Here is a 19,544-nt window from a genome sequence, read left to right on the forward strand (position 1 = left end):
ATTAAGCTCCATCAGAAGTGAGGACTGGCAAAGCATATTGATTAAAGTCTTCTTTTCTCTTCTGTTTTTTGTTCTTCATATACTATGGCAGTAAAAGAAAGTTTGTATACTTTTTTTTTTTATAATGAATGGTTTTACTGTTTTCTAGGTTAAAAAAAAATAGAAAAAAAAAATTATAAGATTATGGAAAAATATTCTTATTTCAAAAATGTAGGTTATTTGCTACTGTCAGAAAGTTCTCCTGCCTGCCAGTTCTTGATTTTTTTTTTTCCTTGTCTATCTTCATTCATTCACCATTAAACGTCTAGTGGAATCCCCCTCCCCCGCACTGAGTCCATCCTTTCCTTAGCTCCTCACCCCCACACACCCCACACACACACACACCACCACCTCATAGAAACATCCAGTATGCCTTTAAATGAAAATAAGTGTATGAGATTATGAGGTGAATGAAAATGACTGGAAGTGTAAAGAATCATGTAAAAGCAAAGGTTTAAACATTAGCAGAAATGGGAAAAGACCAAACAATAACTTTATTTTGGGTATGTTTATAGTTAAAATCAATAAGTGAAATGATGAAGCTGTGACTATATAACAAAATTTTTCAAGTTGGAGTTAGTGTAGTGTTAATTAAGTTTTAGTATTATAGTAACTAGGGCTGGGTATTTTCGCCAGTCCTGAATCGATTTTCTTTTGTTTAATACAGTGCTAAATCGATTAATTTCGATTCGATCTGTTTTTACAACAATAAAAGTGGTTTAACCGTGTTTCAAAATACTCATGTATTTTGTTTTTTCTGTCACATTAAACACAAAGCGCAAACTTGTAAATCAGACAGTTTAAACTTGAGATGTGAACAAAACTGTCTCATAAGTGCAAACTTGTTTGTGAAAAGTGAAAAAGTGAAGCCTCACTCGAGCGAGCAGACGTGACACAGCAGGGACACAGCAGACATGCATGAGCTGCTTTATCGCCACTGTACAAACTATATTTGCAGCGTTGTCTGTAACAACTACAGGATGGGAAGCCCCCATTTTTTAATGTCTTCAGTCAACCTATTGGCTATATTTGCAGCTGTCTGGCTTGAAGTTATCTTGAGTGCATCTTTCCTGCTCATTTAAGTGTGAACGTCTCGCGCGTCACTATAAAACTAATCGATCTCATTCCCTAGACATAGATTCTGCAAAAATGTAAATTAATCGATTCAAAATTGATTAAATCGATTTTTTTACCCAGCCCTAATAGTAACCACTTAAAGCTACTCCTGGCTTTAATAACCTTTTTACAAATTTGGCAGCTCTTAGAGAAAAAGGGTGAATAAATGCGATTTTGGTTCAAATACCTTGAAACACCTTAGCTGCACCTACTTTACTCTCTAGTCTTTCTTGTACCGTAAGTTATTGATACAAGCTCATTCATATTCACTTTGAACAGTTTTATTACAAAAAAAAAAAATCCTGAAAAAAATGCAATATAACCAAGGAGACCTTAACAACGCCATACCAATGTAAAACAACCCATTTTTGGAATAATTATTCATAGTTTTTCTATATTTGTAGATATAGGTATTGTGTATTGTGTATATAAAAAAGAAAATATTTGTGCCTACTCAGGATGAGGGATTGCTGTTAAGTCAACGTTTTGATGTATTCATCTGGGCTTTCTTATAAAGACAGCTGGTGTGTTTTTCCCCTTTTAAGCTGGTAATTTATAAAATACTGGATTTGATTGAATGTTTTGATAATTAAGATTGAATGTGTCTCACTACCTAGAGACTATTAGGGAAACAAAACCACTTCTGTGGGCTTGTCTTCCCTGCTGGCTCATCAGCTGCTCACTGTTGTGGGTCACAACAAAACATTTTGCTAAGTGTCCACATCCCAGTTCATTGTTGTTGACTTAAACTCATTTAAAAGTGAATAACATAAAATTTTCTTGTATTTTTTAATTAAAACTAGCCCATAGATTAGATTTTTTTTTTTTCTTAAAATCTGAAGAAGATAATTTTAGTCAACCAGTTTCTACTTAGTTACAACAGATGATGACATATTTAGGAGTGCAATAAAATGTTAAAGTTTTTTGCTTTTTTTAGAAGCGACGCTCTTCTGTCTTAATTGAATTTGCAGATAAATCCCGTCTTTTTTTTTATAACAAAACATGAATATGTGGTTAAATTACACGCACTCCCCCTGTACCATTCTTCATTATTTAAAAGAGGGAAAGCACAGAGCATGCCAAATCATGCTCTATTAGTACAGAACGTCTTAGCAGGACATCAATTACTCTGCTTGCAATGAAGATAGCCGCCGTCTTTGTTACTCTGGAAAGGAAAGGTGCAGTAGACGGATTATTACCAAGGTAAAATGCCCAGTGAAGCTGAAATGGAAATATATCATATGTCTCTGACTCTAGTGTGAGATGTTTTTTGCACAGTGACTGTGCCAATGTGTACCTTGTGTCAGAGAATAGACTAACCTCTTTCCTAACCCTTTGAAATCTACACCTGTTTCTCAGAAGCTCCTCTTTACTTTTATGTTGCCCCACTTTCAGTGTGATCCTGGTAGTTTTAATGGGACCTTTTCTACCATATCATAGCAGAGTTTTGGAATAGAAAGAAAACAACAACAAACATTTCTCTTTCTAAGAAAAGCATGAGCATGTGAGCAAAGCCCACTTCAGTTACATCAATGAAAGATTTATTAACATGCTCACTTCCTGATGATAGAAACACAGACTACTTCCTCTTCTTATGTTAAAATATTCATCATCTAATTGTTTTTACTTGGAACTCTTTACTTGATCATTTAAGTGGGGCTGTAATATTTGTTTTCCACTAAGAGATATTATCTCATTGTGTTTTCAGTTCAAAAATACTTTATTAATCCCAAAGGGAAATTACAAATAAATAATGTATCTCAGAACAAAATGCCATAAAACTAGTTTGGCTTACTTTAACTACAGCCTGTATAAATTTAATGATCCAACTCTTACAGAGTGATAACATAGCCCTTTAGCTTCCTTATGCACCTTAATGCTCAGCTCCTCTTGCCCACTGGCGACTCTCAGTTAGGCATATCGCGAGTCAAGCAAAGCTAGTGGACTGATAATCCTCTTAAGAGACTCGTTGCTCATTTGTCAGAGTCCAAATAAAGCACGACCTTATGGGATTTAGTGGGGAAGTGCTCGTTTACTCCGTGACCTCCCGCTGCGACTGAGAATATCTGGGACAAGAAGGGACGTGAGGACCGGATAAGGTTTTGCTTTGAGAGCAGGACTAAAGACCCTTGGAAAAAAAGAGCAGTGAATTAGATTCAATAGGGTATGGCTGCTTGTCTACTTACAAAGGTCTATTGCCCTTCCGGTCAGACCGCTTCTACTCATCTAAAGTTGAGGCTAAAAAAAGGGATTGCATGGTGAAAAGTCTTTTTCCAGAGAGGATTGTGTTGAATACAAAGAACCATTGGAACAATGTGGAAATACAGTTTGATTATATCCGTCCAGGTGTTGCATAATGAATAAAAATGTGATTTACAGTCATTGTGCCATTAACCAAAGGTAAATCAGTGTTACAACAAACTGATCTAGCACAACCAAAGATATAAACTATGTGCCTTAGGATTTTATAACAGCCTCTAATTACACACAGTTCATATCAGCCAATATGGAAGTCATATGAAAGCTGTGATTCCGGTGTCCCGCAAGTGTATCTACATGCCTTAATCGACTTCGAAGTTTGGCATGCCATAAGCGGATTTTTTATTGGCGTTTTATTAGTGTGTGTATGTATTGAGTAGTTTTTGTTTATTCTGATAACCTTGAGCAAATATCAATACAATACTCCTTTTCTTTTGAAAGTCCATCCATCCATCCATCCATCCATCCATCCATCCATCCATCCATCCATCCATCCATCCATCCATCCATCCATCCATCCATCCATCNCCATCCATCCATCCATCCATCCATCCATCCATCCATCCATCCATCCATCCATCCATCCATCCATCCATCCATCCATCCATCCACTTCCGCTTATCCAGGGTCGGGTTGCAGGGGTAGCAGCTTCAGTATGGAGGCCCAGACATCCCTCTCCCCAGCCACACAGTCAGGCTGATTGCAACAAGTGACCAGCAAACCAAAAGCAAAAAACAAAACTCAGCACCTGTCACCAAGGGGCTTTCACACTGAAGGACTCTGGCTCTATGTTGTGCCTCATTTTGTAATCTGAAAGCTGTAGATCCACTTCAAGTTACTCCTGTCACATTTCAATGCACTTATTGATTTGCTAAAGAGGGAAGTGTGTAGATTCTCAACCTGACTCTGGAAGATCTAAACATAATGCCTGAGCCAGCAATAAAAGATGGCTCTGAACAGTATTAGATCAAGGAAGCTGCATGACACACTTCTCAGATTGTAGGTTTAAACATTTTTGAAAACCTTGAATTTTTTTCATTAAATTTCCTCATTGTTTGCCTGTTTTATTTTGTCTATGATGTAATCCCAGAAAACCCCACAAAAAATAAATTGCACTGTATTATATATTATATTTCAGAACATAGAATATGTGAAGTCAATGCTTCCTTATATATCTAGGATAATAGTGTTACAAAGCAAACTGACTGTAAATCTTTTAGTGTAATTTCTTTCGGTTTAAAAAAAAAAAAAAAAAAAACTTTCCCAATGCCTGCATTAACATAGGGTATCAGAAATTCCTTCGGAGGGTAAACCTAAAACCTTCTTAATGACTTGTTTAAACATTGTTTCCATTTTAAATTTAGCAGCACTAATCAGGTTTATTTTTAATGTATCCATGATTGTCAAGCCTTGTGGTTTTATTTACCTGCAGTGTTGTCAACTCCCAAACTAAGAATGGTGCCACGCCACTCTACCTGGCCTGCCAGGAGGGTCATCTGGAGGTTGTCCAATACCTGGTTAAGGACTGCGGGGCAGATCCGAGCATCAGAGCCAATGATGGGATGACATCTCTGCACGCTGCTGCTCAGATGGGCCACAACACTGTTATCGTCTGGCTGGTGTGTTGAAAAATACAGATTTGATCCTTACAAACTATTAACAACATTTGCAAAGTTTAATTTTCCTTTTGTTTTTATATTGGCCACATTTTCTCATTTACCCAAAGAGTCATGAAATCACTGAATACTAGTGAGTTATATTTTTCAAATGTAACCCTGTAGATGAGTTTTACAGAAATCAGCCTGACAGACAGGGATGGTGATGGTGCCACAGCCATGCACTTTGCAGCCAGCCGGGGTCATGCAAAGGTGCTCAGTTGGCTGCTGCTGCACGGGGGAGAGATCGTCACTGACAACTGGGGAGGGACCCCCCTTCATGATGCTGCAGAGAATGGTGAACTGGAGGTGCGGGCAATGAATGGTTGGAGTTTCTTTTAAAAACTTAAGGCTTTGCCATTTGAACAATAATGTCACTCAAAAAAAAAAAACGCTTCAAAAAATTACAAGATTAAAATAAATAAAATACTAAAGGAAACAATTTTAAGAAAAGAGAATTTTGTTTCTATTCTCTATGCTAATTCAACCAGGTGGAGTTTAATAGACCACTTGTTTTGAATAGATTTCCACTAGCATATGGTTTTCACCTCAGTACTAACCTGCTGTTTTGACTAATAGTAATGCTGTGACAAAGTCTGATCAAGCTCAAAGAAAAATTAAAAACTTAATTAATATTATATGTACTAGCCAATGACATGGACACCCCACTTTTTGGATTTATTTATTATTTGCTTTTGTTTAATCGCATACATTCCAGCAAAACGCATAAAATTGTGTGGATGTAACCTAAAAAGATGTAGAAAAGTTCAGTCAAATGAATATTTATATTTATGTTAATAATTATATTCGGGGCTCTATTTGGAAACTGGTGTGCCTAAAGAAAAAACATTTTAAGACTATACCTGTCAATAAATCTTTTTGTTGTTGCCAGTTATAATGTAGTTAACTCAATAACTTCATAACTTGCAAGTGATGTGGCAACGTTTTTGAGCCAACATCCAGACAAGCTTTTACAAATTATTTTTCACACAATTATGATATTGTCTAGTTATTAAAAAGATCTGCTAAAAATGTGACAACTGTCTTCAGTAATGCTAGGATTCCCAAATACGACGACTGTAAACTTATCATGTGTGGTCATTCAGTGATATAAACTCTGCAGCCTTCTCCTTTAATTGATGTTCATGTGCTCCTATTAGAAATATTATTGCAGCAAGTCTCTATTTAGTCGATATTTTAATTTATAATTTCATGTTCAGAAAAATGTAATTTAAATGGTAAATGGTAAATGGTAAATGGCATGTACTTATATAGCGCATTTATTCAAGTTAGGAGACTTGACCAAAGCGCTTTACACTACATTCATTCACCCATTCACACACACACTCACACACTGATGGTGGCAAGCTACATTGTAGCCACAGCTGCCCTGGGGCTCACTGACAGAAGCGAACAGTAAATAATTACTGTTAAGTGTATTTCGTTGTTAGAGTAGTTGAAAGAGTTTTGCAAGAGAACAGTGGTTATCTTGTATTTTTTGTGTTACATGCTCTAGTTAATACCTTCCAAAGGATTTGGACCAATGATTCTACCATTAGTAATTGTTACATTAAAAATGGGGAAAAAACTGTTATGTCTCGGTACATTTTTAATTCAGGTAACTCACAGATTTATCGGGTGATTTAAAACAACCAATTTAGCCAAAAATCCCCATAATCACAGTAACATCATAACCATGAGCAGAACATTTCATTTAAAAAAGCCAAACATTCAGCCATTAGAGCAGAAAATAAGAATCTTAGATAAACTGCCACCATGCTGCTTGGTGCGTGATGGAGTGAAGGTCTATCGTAAGTTTGTCAGACATAGTCAGGGTTCTGCCCCTAAAAAATGCCCCGTGACTCCATTACCAGACCTGGTCCTTGGCATATTAAGTAAACGAGAAAGAACTTTGGACACGAAAGCTCTGCTAAATATGATGGAACCATGTTCAAACATACAAAGGGACAGGAAGTTGGCTTAAAAAGGTTAAGACTGGTGTGATGTGCTCATAAGGTGTTGGATGTTAGACAAGCAGCTACTTTCTGGACAAGCTGAAGATGTTAAAGGGAAAATTGGGAGACAACAATAATGAGTCAATGCATTAATCAAGTTTAGAGGTAATAAAAGCATCAACCGCCTTCTCTAAGTCCGCCCAATACAAAAAAGGTTGAACTTTTTTAGAAGACGCACATTATAAAAATTTGATTCGACTGCAGAGTTGATTTATTTATTCAAACCCCTATCACATGTCAATGCATCTAACATTTTTTTCTAATTTATGAGCTGAAAACTAACATCTTTGGTGACATTTTCACAAAATAATAAAAATACATTTGGTTGTTCTTGTTATTTAAATTACAATGTTTTTAATTTAGCCATTATTTAACAACAGTTATTCATGAGAGAGAAATGAGCTGTAACCTGGTTTAAAACAGAAGTAAAGTTGTAGGTTGTCTGCATGACAGTGGAAGGCCATATGTAATTTATCCAAAATAGCAGCTTATAGAATGAAAAGTAAATGGGACCAAGAATGTAGCCTTGTGGAACTCCACACAAAAGAGGAGCACCGGACAGTGATAAGGTACTTATCCTAAAAGAGAATGTTCTATCAGATAAGAATTTAATCATTTCAGTACAATGTATGTCGAAGACTTCTCCAAGGTTCCCCAATGTTTGTGCAAATCTAATCTACGTAATTACCTCAAAAGTAATTATGTAGATTAGCTTGTCATCACTAATCCAGACTGACTGAGGCACTAAAGCTCTATTTTGTTCCTATAATCATCTGTAAAAAACTTGTCCTCTTTCTTCTATGCAGTGCTGCCAGATTCTTGTGGTTAATGGGGTGGACTTGGGCATACGGGACCAGGATGGCTTCACAGCTGCAGACCTTGCAGAATACAATGGCCACTCCCAGTGTGCCAAGTATCTGCGCACAGTGGAAAACATGGTAAGAACCGTGGCTAAACTGCCATCACTGCTGAACTCTGATCCACTGGTAAACAGAGCCAAGCTGTGATGTAATTTCTGAGTCAGCCTCTTTGTCAGGTTTAGTTTGTAGTTTGGAATTGCAGTTCCTTTTTTTTGTTTGTTTATTTTTAGATATTTAATGTTTAAATAGTTCAACTAAAGTAGAAATTACTGCTACTATAAGCAATGATGGCAAGTATAGCTAGATTATGAAACTTTTTAGTGTTGAACCTATAAGCTTATGCAACACTGTTTCTCTGAGCTAGGGTATTCTCAGGCTACAAACCATATACTACTCATTAATATGAAGGTTTTGGTACAAAGAAAAATTACATGCAATATTGTTGGCAAAATCTTGGCCTTTTTATTTTATATTTTTTTCCTTTTATGTCATTTTCTTTTCTCAGATTGAATCATGCAACACATTAAAATCACAAACTGGGTGTAAAATACATATTTGGAATTATCTCTAATCCAGAAAGGGTCCAAGTTATAATTACAGGCTCAATTATTACCGTGCTTTTCTGTAAATACTCATCCTTCAAGAAGCTGTATCAAAAATTTGGAGCTTGAGGGAAGGTAGCTTAATGTTGACCCAGTTTGTGGATTCCAAAACCAGTCTTGGTGACTTAAAAGAATATCAGATTTTTTCCAAGGTTTTCTTCCTTGTTGCTTGTTGGATATAAGGTTAATAAGTTTGCTGAAAATCCTACAGCATCTTTATTCCATCCACTGTCCATTAAAACAGTCAACAGAATGATGATGGAATAAAACAGCTGCACATTGTTCTTAAAGTTTTAAAGGCTCCAGAACACTTTTTGTCTTTGTGCAAAACATTTAGCTCGTCCAGGTGTATAAGCCTCAAATTCCATTCAAACTTTAAGATGTTAATTTTGTGGCAGAGGTTTATTTCTTTGTCGGTGGCCTCTCAGTCCTTGGAGACAACTACATAAAAAAAAATTATTTTTTTCTGTCTTGCTCTCTAAGAAAAATCTGTGCTTGTTTAGAAATGGCTCCAATTAGTTTTTCCAAACTTGTGAATATCTTCAAAATTTTGTAGTTTTTGTAATTAGTTGGACCTCCCTGTTGTTTCGGACATTTCAAAGTCCTACTGAGTGATTTTTAACAAATCATTTTTTGTATATGTAGACAAAGAAAATTAACTGATTGCTGTAAGTCATAATCAATAAGGCCTTGGGTTTACTAAATTAGAAGATATTTCCTTTATAAATAAAAAAAATTAAAAGTTGAGCTGTTTACTTTCTTTCTCACAGAGTACTAACCGTAATTCTTTACAAATCCTCATTATTTCTGCACTAAAACTGGACCTTTATTAAGGGACTATTACACAATCAATGACTCAGTACATGTTCACTTATACGCACCCGTTGTTAAGGCTGCTGTTACATAATGCTGTGGGTTACATGTGAGGCTCATTGCAACAATGTAGAGCTTTAGCTCAATCAATCCTTGCATTTTCATACTTTACTACTATTATTAATTCAATTGCATGTGTTCTGTAGAGATGATGTGAATAGTTGTTTTTTTTTTTTTATCTATTCCTTTCTGGATTGTCATTGAATCAGGAGATTTTCCAAAAAAGATTTATTTAGGCATTTTTCAAGTGAAGCATAAATTGTTTTTTTTTTTTTTTTTTTTTTATAAAATAACATTTTAGGTTGAATAGCAGTAAAATATCGAATTCATTGATCTGACTGGCTGAAATGTCAGACAGCACAATAAACATACTAACCAGATGCTTCCGCATATACATAGACAGCTGGCTCTCTGTTCTCTTTGAACTCACGTTATTTCAAATTTTTCATCAAATTACTAAAGCTTGACTTACAGCATCCTATATAAGTAGCAAATTAAAGTCCCAGAGTGCGCAGAGCAATTAAAGCCACGGCAGTGCTGGGGAGACATACTGTTCCTTCTTTGCTTTATGTTCTTTGTCATGAGGGACACGAAGCCACATGAGCCCTTTGGGAGCAGACAAAAGCCCCAGAGCTGTTCTGATCAGCTGTGAGAAGTTTCATTAATGTGCTGTAATTAAACTTAGCTTCATTTTATCCTCACTTAATTCATGAGGGACTGAGAGGTGAGAGAGTTTATGACCTGTTCTCTGAACATATAGATAATTAATACTGAGATTTGTTCTGACTTATTAATATATGATTTAACTAAAGTTAGTGGCTAATTAAAAGAATACTGACTTGATTTGGTTCCATAGATTTTTTGAGTGGAGACAGAAAATGTGTTTAGAGTTTATGCTTAGATAGATGTAGCTTAATGTCAGTCAGTCTGTTTGAGCTATACGGGACATAATACTTCATATGTGTATTTTTCCCACTCACATCTACTTTGTGAAAAAATTCCTTTTATTTTTGGGTTGGAAAAAATGTGAAGGAGTCCTAAGGGCTATGAATAGTTCTGCCAGGCACTTTTCAGTGATGCTTTCCTTCATAACCCTTGGACAGAGTGTGGAGCATCGCGTTTTGTCTCGAGACCCCTCAACTGAGCTTGAGTCTAAGCAGCCAGATTCGGGCCTCTCGTCTCCAAACACCACCATGCCTCCAGCCAACCAGGCAGTACACTTCGACATCGGTTCACCATCCAGCTCTCTGTCCAACTATGACTCTGCCAACTCCAGCCAGTCCAGCACCGGGGAGAAGAGAAGCAGCCTTACAACATCTCGAGGCCCTCCTACCCAGCTAAATACAGTGGCACATCAAGGTCTCTTGATTTTAACTTGGCATTTGTACCTTTTTTTTTATTTTATAATATCACTGTTTCATTATTGCCTTAAATATACTTAAGCACCCAGTTAATTTTGTTACCTTTGGGCTGTCTCAGGTGCTCTACATACTGGTGCTGCACCCTAGTGGTTTGTCCACAGATGGTCTTTGTTTTTTACTAATTCCACTGTCATGTTTCTTCATTCATATTTTACCTGGGTTTTTCGCTAGCAAACCAGATTTATTGTGTGAAATGAAAAACGGTAGTGTATAAGTATTGTTTGTGTTCCTAGACTGTCATCTGTGTATTCATTATTTGCAACACAGGTGCACCAGAATCAGCTATTTCAGACATGCAGGCCTACATGGATATGCTGAACCCAGACATCGCTGCTAATACGGATGAGACAATTGCCGTTGCTGTATCCAAGCCTCCACCACCTCCAACATATCCTCCACCACCTCCTCCTCAAGCTCCCCCAGGGCCCCCACCTGCCCCTAGCTATCCAGCGCCCCAGCCTCCTCAAGAGCCGCTATCAGCCGAGTTCCTGAAGGTGAAAAGCAACTTGCGGCATGTGGACAATAAAAGCAGCAAAAAGGAGGTATGATCCTGTCTGTGGTGGTAAGCTCCCGGTTCATATTTACCAGTAAGGATTCTAAATATAAAAGTATACATCTCATAACATTTCTCAGCAAATATGTTCTCATTTTGGATCATAAGCAGACATAGAAAAGCAGGGACATCCATCTGTTTGTCTTTAATTGGCAATTAGCTGTTTTTTTCCCCCAGTAGGTCTAATGAGGTGGACAGCAGCTCTTCTGTAATAGTGTGCCATCATTGGTGAGGCAACAATGATGTTGTTGTTTAATGGAAGCTAACAAGGCCACAGAAGATGCTTGTTAGCATGCCAGGCCTCTGATCTGAAGACTAATGTGATGGGACTGATCTTAATTACATCAATAAATTGGACCAGATATCACTCTAAGGCCCTTTGAGGGATAGCAGCAGCATTTGGTAATAGTATTGAGATCTGTTCTGCTTCTGCTGGATTAGTATTACAGAAATGGATGAGTTTCTAACAGAGGTGTTAAGGATTTGACTAAGCATTGCAACAATGAGGGATCTGACTGTCATGTCCGGAAAAAATGTTTTCCTGATTTTTACCTTGTCATCAGGTGTGGGTGTTACACAAGGTGCTTTTCAGTTAATTTTTGATGTGAAGTGTATGTACATACAGTATGTTGTTTAAAAGTTTGATTAGAACACTAAGAAGTGCATTTTTGAGAATTGGAGGGAGAATCATTGTTTCATTTTTTTTTTTAACAATTAGAAATCTAGCATGCATTGGCATTCATCATTCGACTCCAAAAAGAAATACCTTTTTGTTACAACTACAGATGCTTCAAGGGGTATGTCTCTAAGAGCTGTCGCACATCTGGTAACTCCTTTTTTTATTTACATCTCAGTTCCGTCAGACTGGATGGATGGAGAGTGTCTGTTAACATCAGTTTTTCAGTACTCTAAGTGGGTCATTCTAACACATGCAAATATATGCTTTGCTCTTATTCAGGGGTGCCAAACTCCAGCCCCCATCGGGTCTCTGCATGAATAATAAATATCTAAAACTTGCAGGACATGAGTATTTGAGAACTAATTGGACACCACCAATCTAAACCATCCTATTTAGGTCCACATTTTTTGTTGTAGTTTCAATGCCTCTTATTCTCTAATGCTCTCTAAGAAAACTCAGAGTCCTTTACAGTAAAGCTGGATTTATAATGGGATTGAATTTCAGACAGGAAGCTATTTGGCAATTTTTTGTGGCTTCTGATTTTGATTTTCTATGGTCCTGTTGGAAAGAAGGGGATTAAATTTGAATTTCTAATGTTTTTTAAATAATTGTACCAAAACATATATTTCAAAACCATTTACTTTTTGCCTACCCCTTTACAAATGCATCCCGACACAGCATTGCTAAATCACACAAACTATTTGTGTTACATGACAAAATCTAGAAAAAGCGTGAGCTTTTTTTAATAGTTATGCAAGGAACTTTATTTTATTTTTTGTCATATTTCAACAATTGAAGCAACAGATGTTAAACCCTTCCTTTAATCTTGATTCAAATACAGACTGATTAGATCATTAGAAATAATACCAAGATTTCAATCAACCAACAAAGCCTATCTGAGGTTTACTGCTATATTTTTTTCACACAGCAGGGAGATTTAAGGTTACAGACTGTTTTTAGAAAAAAAAAGTGCTCAGACAGTGGGAGGTGTATGGATCTAGTATGCAAAGTAGTTACACAGCAGCTCTAAAATCATGTGTCAGTGAGCCTTTCCCATACTCTGTCTCCATAGTGAGCTCTTTGTGTGCATATGGGTGTTTCTGTGTGAAACGATGCACTCTGCGGGGGAGATGTTTTAATGAAACATTAGCTCTGCCCCCTCTCCCCTCCGTGCCCCGATGATCAGCTTAGGGCACACCTCTTGTTAATAATTTAAATAAGGTCTGGCTCTCAGATCACATGCCCATGCATGTGCAAAAAAAGACACACAAATGGGATCTCTGTGTACCAAACGGTGAAAAGCTATCCTGCATGTTATCCTGTTAAAGCTACAGTCAGCAACAGGTTGATTTTGTTGCTTTGCTTGAGTCGTTTGTCTGCATTGTCTCAAATTAAATGTTTATTGCACTGCATGCATACCACACAAACCTGAACCACAACCACTGCACATATCTGAGTTTAATTCTTTGGACTCTAAACCATCAGAAAATTTAGATTTTGATTTATCCTCCCTCTTAAGTACAATTCTTGAAAAGTTTCACATCTGCACAAAGGGCTTGGATACTCTGATAATCCCAAAGCCTCTGAGGATTTGCCTGTGGCCAAGGCGATGGTCCAAGGAACACATGGGTTTTTGTGCTTTGCATAAGCGGAACTGGGCAGGGCCGGGGTGTGGTCAGTCAACGGGATGGTGGTGACATCATTGCCGCTGCTGAGCTGGCCCAATAGGTTATTGATGAGGCCTGTTGGTAAAGTGAGAGGTGCAGGTAGAGTGACAGGTGTGTGCAGTGAGCTAAGAGAAGACGAGGTGCTGGATCTGGTGACAGCTGGTCTCTGTTGGCTCCGCTAAGTTTTGTTGATGCGGCTTGATTCCAGACCAGAAAGCAGCTTTAAAAAGGGACTTTTCATATTAAGGTAATGTAGACTTCCTTTCAGAGAGGATATTTAATTTGATGAAAGTTTTTTTTTTTTTTTTTTGCTTCTGCAGAGATATGTCTCACACGTTTGCATACTTTGGCTGTTTTACATTTCAACCGTAAATCTGTGATTTTTTTTTTTCTTTTTTTTTTTCTTTTCTGCCTTGAAAGCTTTTCATAGAATATGCTTATAGATTTGATCAGTCCTCATTTTTACATTGAATTGCCTACCTGTTCTGCAAATGGGATCAACTATTGCAAACAAACCTAACATTGTCCTGCCTGCTGAGAAAATGTAGAAATCTTTAGGATGCAGGTGAAGAAAAACCATATATAATGTTGCTTTATGCACAGACAAGTGAGAGAGATGTGTGGGGGTTTGCAAAACGTTATGTATATTTGCTATTGTTGACCCACCTCCCTAGGGGATGATAATCCATCTGCAGCTCTCCTGTTACCCTCCCTGCTGATGAGTGCTCAGGGACCATCTCTTTGACAGCAGACAGGAGTCAACACAATTAAGAAAGCTTGTAGGAAGTCAGAACACAGGAGGAGGTCAGGGGTCAGCTGTCAGTTTTTTCTGCTTACAGCAATGACAGACATTCAAACATTTATGGAACTGCTTTGGGTTCAGCCAAAAAAAAGAAAAAAAAGTCAGTTTGTGTTCTTGCATTTAGATGTAAATAGATACAAATCTGTTCCTGAGTCTTGAATTTGAAAGGCAAAGCAGCTTTTTTGCTTTAAAAGCTTACATTTAAGTTTGACCTTCATCTTCAAGATATACTTTCAAGATATATAAAAGAAATTAATTTTTTCTTCTCTATTTTCTTTGGAACACAGCTTCTGCTAAACACTGTTGGGAAGTGAGGGATTTGTGAAGTTTGGCTGTATAAGTATATTATGATGCATTTACATGCAAATTTCAAGGCCTTTTGCATGAGGGAAAGGATCCATAGAGCAACACAGAATAGTGCATTTTCAAACTGGCTTTTTAAAAGGAAAATTTTTCTGCTAATGTTTTTTTTTTATAATAATGTGAAGTCTGACTGGTGTCTCTCATAAGCTGAAGACTGATTGAAAATATTTGGACATTATTTCTTTAGAACTGAAGCTTTCTGTATAGTGTCAATATAAAAAGTGACAGTGCTCCGTTGTAGAGGACGAGGTTAATGATCTGCGCGGTCTCTTCCATTCAGCGAAGTATACAATCTGGATGTGGTCCAACAAGCTTTTGTTGTTGAAACATTGATAGCATGGCTTTACATGGGCTATATACGATCCTTGTTCTGTTATTCAAATAAAGCTGCTTCGGCCACAGGAGAGAGCCAATCTGGTAATAAAAAGAAAGCAAATTTTGCTCTGTTTGTGTTGAACTTTTTTCCTGCCACCTACACACCCGCACTCTAAATAAACACCTACTGCTTTTTCATGCACACATCTAAAAAATGTATTTATTTTTTTTAATCTGTGCAGCTAACCCCAGAAGAGAGCCACGACAAACTGCGGCGAGTGGATTCAAACCGGAAGTCGAGGAGCTTCAACAAACAGCCCAGCACTGGGGAGTATTACAAAAGTTTGGGCAACGACACAGCGGGGCCCTGTGGGAGCAAAGGCATGGCGCCCAATGAGGAGGCAAGTGGAGAACATTATCTAAATGGTTCTATATTTTGGGATGATCTCAAAGCAAACAGATTTAACTATTTATTTGGCTTCCATAGAGGTTTCACTTTTTTTCAACGCATTAAAATTAGAAATAGACCTATTTAGTATATTAGTCTTCTTATGTCTTCTGTCACTGGGGTGTGGATGTCCTAGTGAGGTCAGGAGCTTTGTTTAGCTGGGAGAGAAGTGCATCAGAACCCCGTTCCTATACTGTTGGCAGTATTTGCCCGATTGTTACCAGTCAGTGTGTTGCATAATCTTTTACTGTCTTAACCTTTTGTTTTTCCATTTTATGCAAACTTTCCCCAACGCATCATTTCCACTGTTCCCTTCTCCATACAGGCATTATGTAATAAACTCCAGCACTTGCACTGCAGCGCCTAACCAGTTGCTTCCTATAAATCACAAAAAAGCCTTACTTATACATTTATCTATGCTAACAAGTTGATTTCAGTGCTGGGATATAATAGATGTAGCTTTTTTTTATTATAAAGGATGTATTTTATCTCAGAGTGGGAAATCTGAAAGAATATTTTCATTATAAAAAATATAAAAACACTGTTAGGTAATACAAATAATTACAAAAAATTACAAAGTACAAAATAGATAGTTGTAAAAGTCCAGGCACACATTTTAAAGCTGTATTTAAATCTTTAAAATGTCTAATTAAAAAATTTCCTTTTTTAAACACAATATCTCATAGAACGACATTAAAAGAAAAAAGTCCAAAATAACAGATAAAAAAAGCCCCACAGATTTAAATAAATGTAACTGTAAGTCAAAATTTATTTAATGGCAATTCAAACCACCTAGAAATAAGAGAATGAATAAATAAAGTCTGTCAGGAGTCAATGATCGTAATCCCTAGAGGGGTTTTAAACTCCCACGAGTATCAGTAGTGGTGGCTGTTTGGGGTGACACATGGTATAATCCACATTGAGCCAATTAGAGCCCCTGAGGGGCCCCTCCTTGTCTCTTAGGACCCCAGCAGATGGAAGTGCTAATCACCGAAAACGGCACGTGCCGCATTGGCCCATCTGGATGTTGCCCCCCCCTCCCAACTCCCCAGGGGTGTTTAGAAAGTGATGGGGGCAACAATGATGTGCACGCGTCTGAGGGGTGGGGTTCAGTTAAATGCCGTGGTGCATTAATTCCCCTCCAGCTGAGTCACGGCACGATTTTGGAGTGTGCCGGACGCATGCAGGACTATCACTTGCAGTGACAGATGGTCAGTTAGTACCGTTTTCCGCTCAGATGTCCTTCCCTTTGGGATTAGGTCATATTAGCTTACTTAGAACTGTATGGGTATTGTGTCTTTATGAGGTGATTAGAGATATCAGGAAACAAGTAGGAGTACATGCTTCCCTATCGGCAGCCTGGGCAAGAATCCAAAGCTTTAACAAACCTTTACAGGGTGCAGGATTTTCATACTGCAAGTTTAGAATCTGGAATTTTTTGGGGGTTTTAAAAAACAACATATGATAACAGATTTTTTTCTTTTTTATGAAATTGTCTTGAATAAGAAAAAAAACGTGATGCTTTATTAAAATATTTGTACCAACTGAATTTGAATTCCTGAATTCTGAACCGGAGACTTGATTATGTTTACTTTATAAGCTTAAAAACTGAATGATTGTGAACTTGAGGGAAAAGGATAAAAGGGTTTCACATTTTTCTACAAATGGATATCTCATAAATCCAACTTTTAATTAAGCCCCCTTTACTCTGACACCATTAAACAAATGAATTTCAACTGATTGGCTTCAGAAGACACATAGTACGAAGAGTTCACCAATATATTCCATAATATTAGTGTGTGAATGACTGAATCCCCAGAATTAAAAAACAATGTTTAATTACAGGCCACTTTATCTTAGTATAAAATCATTTTAAAATAAGTCAAACTCTGTGGCTATGCTATAAAATACTGTTTTTTCATGTTATCACCTACCAATGTCAGGCCAGCTGTACCATAGTGAATAAACTTTATAAAGCAATGGCTTTCGGTAGAGATGTATCATGTTATGGACATCCTCAACCTTTCCCTTTTTTTCCGTTTAGGGTTCTGTGTTATTGGAGGAGTCAAATGAAAGTCCAAACCCAGCCTCTGAAAATGGCACCACAGAGGAATCTGTGCCCCCTCCACAACCACCTCCACCACCTCCTCTTCCTCCCAGCAATCCAATGCCAACACCCCCTCCCCCTCCTCCACTACCCACTGGGACACAAGCCACCCAGAATAATGGCAACACCACCCCCAGCTCCAATGACAAGAGGCGCCCGTCTTCCTCATCAGGAAGTGAGTGCATCCAATTCAATCCATTTTGTTGTTTTCTTCCTAAAGTGCAACACACACCCCGCTTACATTACTATGAAATACAAAATTTTCTTGCTTACATACGTTTACATGGTTGTTCCTAGAAAGCAGAGTGTGGCAGAAAGAGCCACCAGGTTATCACCCCATCGTGAAGATGAGGGGCGTTCAGTGCCAGCCTTCTAAATAACGGATTATTAATTAATGATGCAGGGATCCTGTTACTCTGAGATCTGGTTTAGTGTTCAGTTATTTCCTTAAGTGGTCCTCTGACCTACATCCCTCTACAGTAGCAGCAATTCAAACTAGCTCTTCCCAGTCAAATGCCAGCCGAATGGCAGCCCACTTCCCTGCAGCTCCCAGCAAAAAACCCTCCAACTTCCAGTCACTGGCCTTCTCCTGGGCGGGCGTATTTTTTTACTCTGACTCTAGCCTTTCACTGAATTACAGGGTCTGACCAGGAGCTGCTTCTCTTTAGATCTTAATGTCCACAAATCATGATAGGAAGAATATTTCAGTACAAAGTTTGATGTTTAAAAAGGAATTATTGGGACCAGCCTAGGGCCCATCAAGGAAAGTGGAAAAATTTTGAATGGCTACTACTGTAACTCACAAAAAATAAGCCCCTCTTCTTGTAGGTAATATTAAATGAAGGAATTAGAAGTTGCTGGATTGTTTCTCAAACCTTTTTAAAAAGCACTGACCGAAAGTCAGCTTACCTCTGACTTTAACACTGTGTGTTTACCTCTTAAATAGGGACTCTCCAAAATGAAAATTCTAGGCCGAAACTGAAAACAAAAAATTTGGAAAGCAAGGCCGAAAACCAAAAAATGCATATTAGAACTATTACATTTTTGGCCACAATTTTACTAACCCTATTAAAAAAAATATATATATTTTTTTTAACTCAATGTATTTAAATAAAAATCAATTACAAAAGTGTCAAAATATTTATTTACCACTGCCATTTGATGGTCTAGTGGCTGCGTTCTGTCCTTTACCTTAGCAGAATCGCTGTGAAACTTTCTCGCCTATTTAAACACGTCCACTACAGATGAACCGGGCCTGTTTAGTGTCAGTTTCCTTTCTGTGTCGCATTCTTCTCATATTCAGAATGGTGATGTGGATGTTTGGATTTCTATGGCATTTTTTGCCACTGACTGATATGGCACTGACTGTCACTTTTATATTGACATTGAGCGCACAGTGAGACTTATGTGCAGCATTTAAACTCGCACCCCGCACATAATACCTGTCTGCCGCAGCTTAACTCTGACAAACTCTGCTTTCCTACCTGTGCTCTTTTGCCACAGTCCTTTTCCTCATGGCCTCAAAAGCATTTCTGCTTGCTGGATGTGCTGCTTGCTTGTGATCCTTTTTCCCCCATGCTGGATGTGCTGTTTGTAGCCTCATAATTTTAGATATCTATCGGCTGAAAAACGAAAATTTGCTTTTCAGTCGTTTACGACTGACAGTTTTCAGTTCTTGGTGCATCCCTACTCCTAAACTTTTTATCCGTTTGTCTTTTATCATGTCTTTCCACATTCACTTGTTTCCTCTGCATGTCTTTGTCTTTTCTT

The 19,544-nt window shown here is 37.7% G+C and overlaps 1 protein-coding gene across 3 annotated transcripts in view; it reads left to right on the forward strand.

The window, feature by feature from the left end:
• espn (espin) overlaps positions 1 to 19,544 on the forward strand; it is a 55,664-nt gene that overhangs the window by 12,853 nt on the left and 23,267 nt on the right. For 2 of the 3 annotated variants that reach the window (XM_015377710.1, XM_015377711.1), the window contains exons 3-9: positions 4,847 to 5,033; positions 5,196 to 5,378; positions 7,891 to 8,022; positions 10,523 to 10,778; positions 11,108 to 11,382; positions 15,462 to 15,620; positions 17,712 to 17,949. In XM_015377710.1, coding sequence (XP_015233196.1) covers positions 4,847 to 5,033; positions 5,196 to 5,378; positions 7,891 to 8,022; positions 10,523 to 10,778; positions 11,108 to 11,382; positions 15,462 to 15,620; positions 17,712 to 17,949 — 1,430 coding nt within the window. Of the gene's footprint in view, positions 1 to 4,846; positions 5,034 to 5,195; positions 5,379 to 7,890; positions 8,023 to 10,522; positions 10,779 to 11,107; positions 11,383 to 13,764; positions 13,987 to 15,461; positions 15,621 to 17,711; positions 17,950 to 19,544 lie in introns of those variants that run through there. The other variant, XM_015377708.1, reaches the window with a different exon arrangement.

The sequence above is a fragment of the Cyprinodon variegatus genome, unplaced genomic scaffold (assembly GCF_000732505.1).
Source record: "Cyprinodon variegatus isolate N-32 unplaced genomic scaffold, C_variegatus-1.0 Scaffold158, whole genome shotgun sequence".
NCBI classification, from domain to species: Eukaryota; Metazoa; Chordata; class Actinopteri; order Cyprinodontiformes; family Cyprinodontidae; genus Cyprinodon; species Cyprinodon variegatus.